This window comes from Mustela putorius, unplaced genomic scaffold (assembly GCF_011764305.1).
Source record: "Mustela putorius furo isolate JIRA1106 unplaced genomic scaffold, ASM1176430v1.1 tig00001692_pilon_pilon_pilon, whole genome shotgun sequence".
Taxonomy (NCBI): domain Eukaryota; kingdom Metazoa; phylum Chordata; class Mammalia; order Carnivora; family Mustelidae; genus Mustela; species Mustela putorius.
Window position 1 is genome coordinate 63,418 of NW_025421844.1, and position 7,982 is coordinate 71,399.

At 46.1% G+C, this 7,982-nt stretch overlaps 1 protein-coding gene across 1 annotated transcript; it reads right to left on the reverse strand.

Moving 5' to 3' along the window:
- Window positions 1-4,830: 4,830 nt before the first annotated feature.
- Window positions 4,831-7,750, reverse strand: LOC101683090 (disintegrin and metalloproteinase domain-containing protein 21-like). The gene is made up of 2 exons (XM_004781973.2): window positions 7,742-7,750; window positions 4,831-7,409 (listed from the first exon to the last, which is right to left on the reverse strand). Exons 1-2 carry the CDS (start codon window positions 7,748-7,750, stop codon window positions 4,848-4,850), a joined length of 2,571 nt encoding a protein of 856 aa, XP_004782030.2. The 3' UTR covers window positions 4,831-4,847.
- Window positions 7,751-7,982: the final 232 nt, after the last annotated feature.

Sequence of the window (7,982 nt, forward strand, 5' to 3'; positions counted from 1 at the left end):
CGAGAAAGGGGAACCCTCCTACACTGTTGGTGGGAATGCAAGCTGGTGCAGCCACTCTGGAAAACAGCATGGAGGTTCCTCAAAATGTTGAAAATAGAACTGCCCTATGACCCAGCAATTGCACTATTGGGTATTTACCCTAAAGATACAAATGTAGTGATCCAAAGGGACACATGCACCCGAATGTTTATAGCAGCAATGTCCACAATAGCCAAACTATGGAAAGAACCTAGATGTCCATCAACAGATGAATGGATCAAGAAGATGTGGTATATATACACAATGGAATACTATGCAGCCATCAAAAGAAATGAAATCTTGCCATTTGCGACAACATGGATGGAACTAGAGCGTATCATGCTTAGCGAAATAAGTCAAGCAGAGAAAGACAACTATCATATGATCTCCCTGATATGAGGAAGTGGTGATGCAACATGGAGGCTTAAGTGGGTAGAAGAAGAATCAATGAAACAAGATGGGATTGGGAGGGAGACAAACCATAAGTGACTCTTAATCTCACAAAACAAACTGAGGGTTGCCGGGGGTAGGGGGTTTGGGAGAAGGGGGTGGGATTATGGACTTTGGGGAGGGTATTTGATTTGGTGAGTGCTGTGAAGTGTGTAAACCTGGTGATTCACAGACCTGTACCCCTGGGGATAAAAATATATGTTTATAAAAAATAAAAAATTAAAATAAAAAAAATAAAATAAAAAACTAAGCATAAAAAAAAAAAAAAAAAAGAACTGGGCTGTGCAGACAGCAGCATGACCAGTGACAGAGGGCCTCATTCACCCAGACCAGAACTATAGGCCTTCACCTGGACCTGGGCGAGGGCGGTGGTGGTGCAAATATCATCATGTCGGTGTGGCTGTCAAGACTGACCACAGGCAGTTCGGGACAGGTACATAAAGTGAAAACAGACCCTGGCTGGAACTTCTCTGCTATCAATGTTGAAAGGAATGTACTGGATAGATCAATCACTGTGGTGTGGTCCCCTGAAGCTCCTTCAATGTCCTCAGCTGACTGCACAGTATTGACAATGGAAGTTGTAGGAGAGGACCTGGCTATGTACATTCTGTTAGTCAACTCTAAATGGCCACCTGCCTATAAGGGCTATAACGTCTGACACATGGGGGAACTGAATGGATACATGGTCTGGTTTATGACACCTCCCTTCAAGCAACCTTGAACTATAGGCTCATATTGCTCAGTCCCCTATTACAAACAACATCAGTGGGTATATATAGTCTTGATATGGCAGGGATAGGAGTGGCAGTTCTACAGCCTAATGATGGACACTCCCACCAGAGAGATCATGTTCTTCTGTGTTCCCACAGTATGCCTCCAGGATGTCAGGTCATATGTATCTTTACCAGGAAAGGTCAGGGCCAAAGTGTCACTCAAAGAGTTTCAGCAAAATTTTCTCCATGAGTGACATTGCAGGGAAGTTGAACACCTTCTACTACCCTGCCTGTTCTACGGATAACCTAAGGTGAACCCATTGCTTATATTTGGGGGGTCCCTGGGAAGCAGTGTAACATGGCTCCATGGTCAATGAAAGCAGCAAAGCTTTAGTATGTGTGCGTCTGGAGGTAATAGAGATGGATAAGGTGGATGTCCTTGGACAAGTGACAGGCTCCTGAACTGTCAGGTCCTGAGACAGGGGCCATGGCAGGAGCCAACCACCCACCGATTGTCAGGGTTGGATTCCCATTAGCTCTCCATACCTGGCTGGGGCTGTGGTGTTGGAGAGGTGATGGAAAACCCTGATTGGTAAGTCCGGCAGTCTCTAGATGGGCCTCAGGAACCTGAAAAAAGTTCAGACTTGTGTCCCAGCAGTCCTGAGATGAACTCATTAGGGAACTCTGATCTCAGAGCTGCCCATACAGAGAGGTGTGGGTCACCCATCTCCACTGGAAAGGAGCTGGAATGAAGTGCCACCACTTGACTAGGGGTGATAAGGTGCCCAGATGCCCCTTGTACCCTTGGGACCCTCCACTCTGTTGCCCTTTGTAGAGAACGTGGGGCCATTTAGCCTTTGTGGCTAAATAAATAAATATAAATAAAAATAAAAATTCTTGTGTTTCAGGAAAATTCTCCTTGTTACTTCTGACTATAGCATCGATGATGTCTAATACCTGCTGTCCTGAATCCGGTATTACTATTAATTATAAAGGCACTGGCTTATTATTAGGGCTGTACTTGATGAAGAACTCCTCAGATTCTGGCAACAGAGGTGTCTCCTCTGTTGTAAATGGTCCAAGGTTCCTGGGATGGTGGTGCTAGGCAAAATGACACTCCCACTGAACCATCCCAATTCTACCTAAGAGGAAGTGTGCCTCACCTGTGCTTGTCCCCACCACAGGCACTGGGTGTTCCTGCCACAAAAATCCATGTCCCAGCAATGAGACCTTCTTCCTTCTTACCTCAGTGGGACTGAGGTCTTGAGTTGGCTCTTCCTCAGAGTGCTTCATTTTCCATTGGGCCTGCACCTCTTGCCCTGTTTTCTTGGTGTGCTTGGCATAGACCTTGGGAGCACGGACAAAGGTGGAGGGTCCACCAGGAAGTCCCTAAAAGCAGACCTTTAATACTTCATTGTTTTCAAAGAATGTTGAATTTTCGGGTCTGTCCACCCCAGGCAGTAGGTACATGACAGGTGCTTAAGCAACAGCTCAAAAGCATATCAAAATACTCACAACAGCATATCAGTGCCCTTGTTTCCATCCATGAGGACAAAAAATTCCAGGAAACCTTGCATTTCCACGATGGTGTGGTTGTCTATCCCTTTGTCTCACTCATGCTGGTCCTTGGACATGTTGATACATGGTGACTGGGAACACCTGGGATGGAAGTTGCCTCTTCCTCAATTAATGAATTGTGGCCTTTTGCGCTCAGGTGTCCCACTCAACCCCTGAGAGTCTGGAGGTGATTGGGGACAGTAACAAGGGGTGCACCCACACGGAATACCTGCCTTGGACAATGTCTGCACAGGCTGGCACAATGCCCATGGTAGAGTTGCCATGTCATTGCCTAGGGCTGCTGCTCTAAGATATATAACCGACTCCCTAAAGCCCCACAAAGTGTTGAGCAGGTGGTCTCTCAAATGGCAGAAACTTAAGGGCACCACCTTTATATCCTAGAACCAAATAGTCTACACACCAGGTTCCTACATGGGGAAATAGGCAGGGCCTTACTTTCCAAGTTAGCACCCCTGTTTTCAACCCAGGCCTGTTCCTGTAATTATAGCTCATCTCAACCATCCCCAACATCCAGTTTAGTATTGTTTAGAGACAAATAGGAAATACACACACGTAGGGCTCCCCAGACTGGTGCCTGTTGGTGGGTCTGTGCCAAGAGTCTGACCTTTTACATCATTGAAAATTAGGCTGGGTCTTCTGGCAACACCTGTCATCAGCTCAAGCGATGTTGCAGACCACCAACAAGCAGCAGTTCCTCCTCAGAGAAGCTGAGTGATCTGGGTGAGGAGGCGAGTGAGGCATTCTCAGCTCCAAGGCATTGCTGGGGGCATGGGCGGTTTCCCAAACCCACCATTGTGGACAATTATATTGGGGACCCACAGCTTCTGTATTGAATTATGAACATGCAGTCTGTGTCCAGTTACATACAGTGGGTAAACAGGTGACTTCCTGGCATCTGAACTCCCCCTCTGGGGACATGAGACCCACATGGCCATTCTGACTAGAGGTGTGGTTTCTCTACACCCCACATTGGAAGTGGAGTTCCAGATTTTATGGTTTACTGAGCCCAGAAGCCAGGGAGGCACAATGACCCAGGTTAGGCCTGACCACCATCATAGACCCCAAGGAGCAGGAGATAGAGAACAGGACAGCAAGAACCTAATCACAAAGGAGGTGGATGGGGCTGAGGTCCTTAATGTTTCACAGGCTCACCTCTGTGTGGTTACTTTAAAAAATGCCTGGGAGAACCAGAGTGGTACTCCCAGGCATGCCCATCCAAGGGTGTTGGGGGGAGGTGGTGAGTTTCATGGGACTCTGTGTCCTTGGCCCAGGCAGCAGCTCAGAACAATAAGTTCATTGTTTGTGATTACCTACACAGCTAATGTCAGTGCTCAGCTTCAGACTAAGAGAGAAGGGAGGGGTGAATATTCCTAGGGCTCTCTTGGATTCCAGAGTCATCAGTGGGCACTTCTGCCTATTTTCTGATTAATTTAGTGGGATTCAATGTTCAGGATAATGGTCTCAGTTTTGTATTCAGAAAGTAACTCTTCAGGGTTGTGCAGCTTGCACTAGTTGGGATCACACGCAAGTCATCTTCTCCTGCCCAGAGCCACCCCAGTGTGGAACATGCAGCATGGGTGTAGAGTAGCTCTCCATCATCCTGGACCCTCTTTGGGACTGGAGTAAGAGAAATTACCTGAGCAATTGGGGGAAATTGGAAGGGGAGGTGAACCATGAGAGACTATGGACTCTGAAAAACAATCTGATGGGTTTTGAGTGGTTGGGGCATGGGAGGTTGGGGGAACCAGGTGGTGGGTATTAGAGAGGGCATGGATTGTATGGAGCAATGGGTGTGGTGCAAAAACAATGAATACCATTATGCTGAACATAAATTAAAAATAAATTTAAAAAAAAAAGAGAGAAAACCCTCACTGGTCATGAGCACCATTTTGTAGAAATGTAATGAGTTTTCCATACAGGAGCCTGTGGCAATTTCCCTTCATTCTACACCCAAGGACCTCGGTTCAATTCTCCGATGATGACTCAGGTACTTTGGACAAAGTCTTGCCTCTATGTGGGTTCTTATAGTCTTACAAAGATATGGACACCACCACTGTGCACTTTTCAACTTTTATTTCAGAGTGCTTGTCAGTGACCTATCACAGAACTGGTGTGAGAGACTGGTGCTGTGTGCCGAGAGCCCAGTGATGTGCGCCTGGAACTCTGTTTTGTGAGCCTCGACACCTGTGATGTGCGCTGAGACACTTGAGCTGTATGCTGGGACCCCTGGGATGTACGCTGGGACCCCTGGGATGTACGCAGAGTCCCCACGGATGTGGGCAGGGACCACTGCGATGTACGCTGAGATGCCTGTGTCTCCTCCAGACTCCTGGAAATATGGATGTCAGCTTTGCCTCCTCCTACTGTAGTTTCAGCCATTCTCCTGTGGACTGGCTTTTGTTGTTCAGGGCTCTGCAGTCTGATTTCATGATGAGCTTCACCAACTTCCTCTTCCTTAACTGTAACTGTCTTGTTAGTTCTTAAATTTGTGGTGAATCCAAAGAGGAGTGCAGTTATTAAGGCATAAATTCGAGCAAAGACCACTCTCAGATATATCAGGGATTCATGACTCTGCAAGACTAACCGCACTCTACTTGGAGGGGGTCCACTGTCTATGCTCCCACCAGCACCCCTATCAATGCACCATGGAGGACCCCAGCCTATGTGGCAATGACAGTTTCTGTTATTGTTGCAAATCCCCCTGTGGCTGCATTTCTCAGGTAAACAGTCATAATTCAGATGGGCCACACTGCCATTACAGTAAGTGTTGTTACAGAACCTTCCTGGAGCACAGGGGGTACCAGGTCTCACGTGACCAGCATCATTTGCTCCTGTGGAGCGATGTGAGTCCAGCCCAAAACACCAGAATCCTGAGATTAGAGACTGATGGAATCCCACGTGTTCTTGCAAGCGGGGGAGGTGTGTGACATTACCACATTGCAGCCTTCCACAATAAATGTCTTCGATGGCACAGAAGTCAGCTTTCATTCTCCCTTCAATTCTTCTGCAGTGTCCGTATCTATTGCCTCTTCTATTTATGGTATAGCAGGCATCTGCACCGTTCACAGCATTTTTGCCAAAGATTTCTTGGCAGTGCACAGTGCGGTCAGTGCAATTTCCATGATAACAATAACCCTCTTCTGTGCATGGGGTTCCATCTTGCATATAGAAATCACCAGGGCATGCCAAGGACTCCCCTTGGCAGTACTCGGGAAGATCACATATATTTTGGATTGGTCTGCAGAGTGTCCCAGGAGGGGAATAGGTGCAGTTTGTACAGCATCGGCCTGTATTACATTTGCTGTCTATTGTGAAGGTACAATCATTTGTACAGCAGAAGTTGTTGTAACACTGTTTGAAGGAGCCACAGTCACACTCCTCACCTTGATCCAGTATGTAGTTTCCACAACGATCGTGGGTCAGGCTTTTATTTAAATATACCATTTTGGTGCTAAATAGGCACTCACCTTTCCCACGACCCACTATGTGCTGTACATGCATATAGGAACAGTTACTGAAGGAATCTGTCAGAGACAGTGGTCTGTGCATAATACACATGGACCTTCTCTGACAAAAACAAAATTTCCCATCATAGAATAAACCAAAATTTTTTCCCACCTTTTGTGCTGCTGTGATAGATAACAATAGATACTGTCTGCCTAGGTAACCAAGCATGATGAGGTTTTGTTTATGGCAAATACCATATAACTGGGGTTCATAATTATGATCCTCTGGCCCTTCTTTAATTAAAATTATGGATGAATGTGGTTCAAGAACGGTATATATAAAAGACTGATAATATCGAACATATGGGCTATGTACCTCATGATAATACTCCAAGTAAGTTGGATCTTCCTGATCATAAATGATCATGAATCCAATATAGTAATTGATATCAATAGCTTGAAAGAATGTGTCAATTAAACTAAATACCCTTATCAAGAATTGGGCACATTTTGACACATTGTTAAACACAGTATACATTGAGTTGGAACTTAGGGCAAGTGCTTTCATATTTCCATGATGGGATGAATACATCTTACTAGAGATCTTGGGGACAACACTGGCATTTGCTTGAAAGAATAGGGGATCTCTGTCCTCCTGATATCCCAGTTTATAGGTAGATCCTGTCGCATTTATGTCTGCCACTATCTGAGAAACAATGTGCTCAAACCTTTGGGAATTGCTGAGGGGTTTGATTTCATAAGCAAGGTCATCCAACTTCAAGATACCTTCAAGACCCCCATAACATGTGTCCACAGTGACCATGGAAAGAGGAATCTCTTCCAGGTAGCCGAGGTAGTAACAGTCTGGAGGGATGAAGGGGTAGTCCATCTGCAAGGCTCCTTGGTCATCCTGAGTCATCATCAGCAGATGTCTGGACAAAAACAGTTTCTTGCGCCGCATGTGGATAACGTGCCTCTTGCCCCCAAAATGTAGGCTGTAGGATAGCCAGCCTGGTATCTGAACACCTTTGCCATGGTACAGCTCCTTTCTGGGAATGACTACTTCAGAGGAGATGTAGCGCCATGACGGACGGCCTTGAGAACATTGGACAGGAGCCAGCCCTGCCCAGATGGCAAGCAGCAAGAAGAGCATCCTTATGATGACCTGGCCCTCTGCCAGCCTCAGGCCACTGCTCAGAGATATCTGTCAGCAAGAAGGGATCAAGGGTAGATCCTAGTGAGGGCCAGGTCTAGAGCATTTGACAGAATAAAGAGCTACTTCATACTACCAGGACCCCACAACTAGGGGCCACCTATGGGGATGAGGTCACAGTCACAGGGTGTGGCAGTGGGTGGGCCTGCACACCTGTGCAGCTGGGTGGATGTGCGAGAGATGGGTGGGCCATGTGCATGTGTGCTCACCTGGACATGGGAAGTGTGTCAGACCCAGAGGCTTCACCAGATTCACCATGTTCAATCTTACCTCCGGATACATGAATACATGATATACATTTATAATGCAATAAACTCCTTTACCAGCTCCATCACCCGTGGAACTGCAGGGTCACTTTCTGTGGATTACCCCCATAATTCACTATAAATATCACTGTTCCCTACTTTGCTGGCATGTGAAGGTAGAGAGTGAAAATTTTATTATATAAAAAAGAAACAAACAAAAATTTTCCTTATAATAGTTGGAAATAATGGCTTGCAATGTTATATGCATTACTATGTGTCTATTACTGTTTGTCATATATTTGCAAGTAATGTGATACTT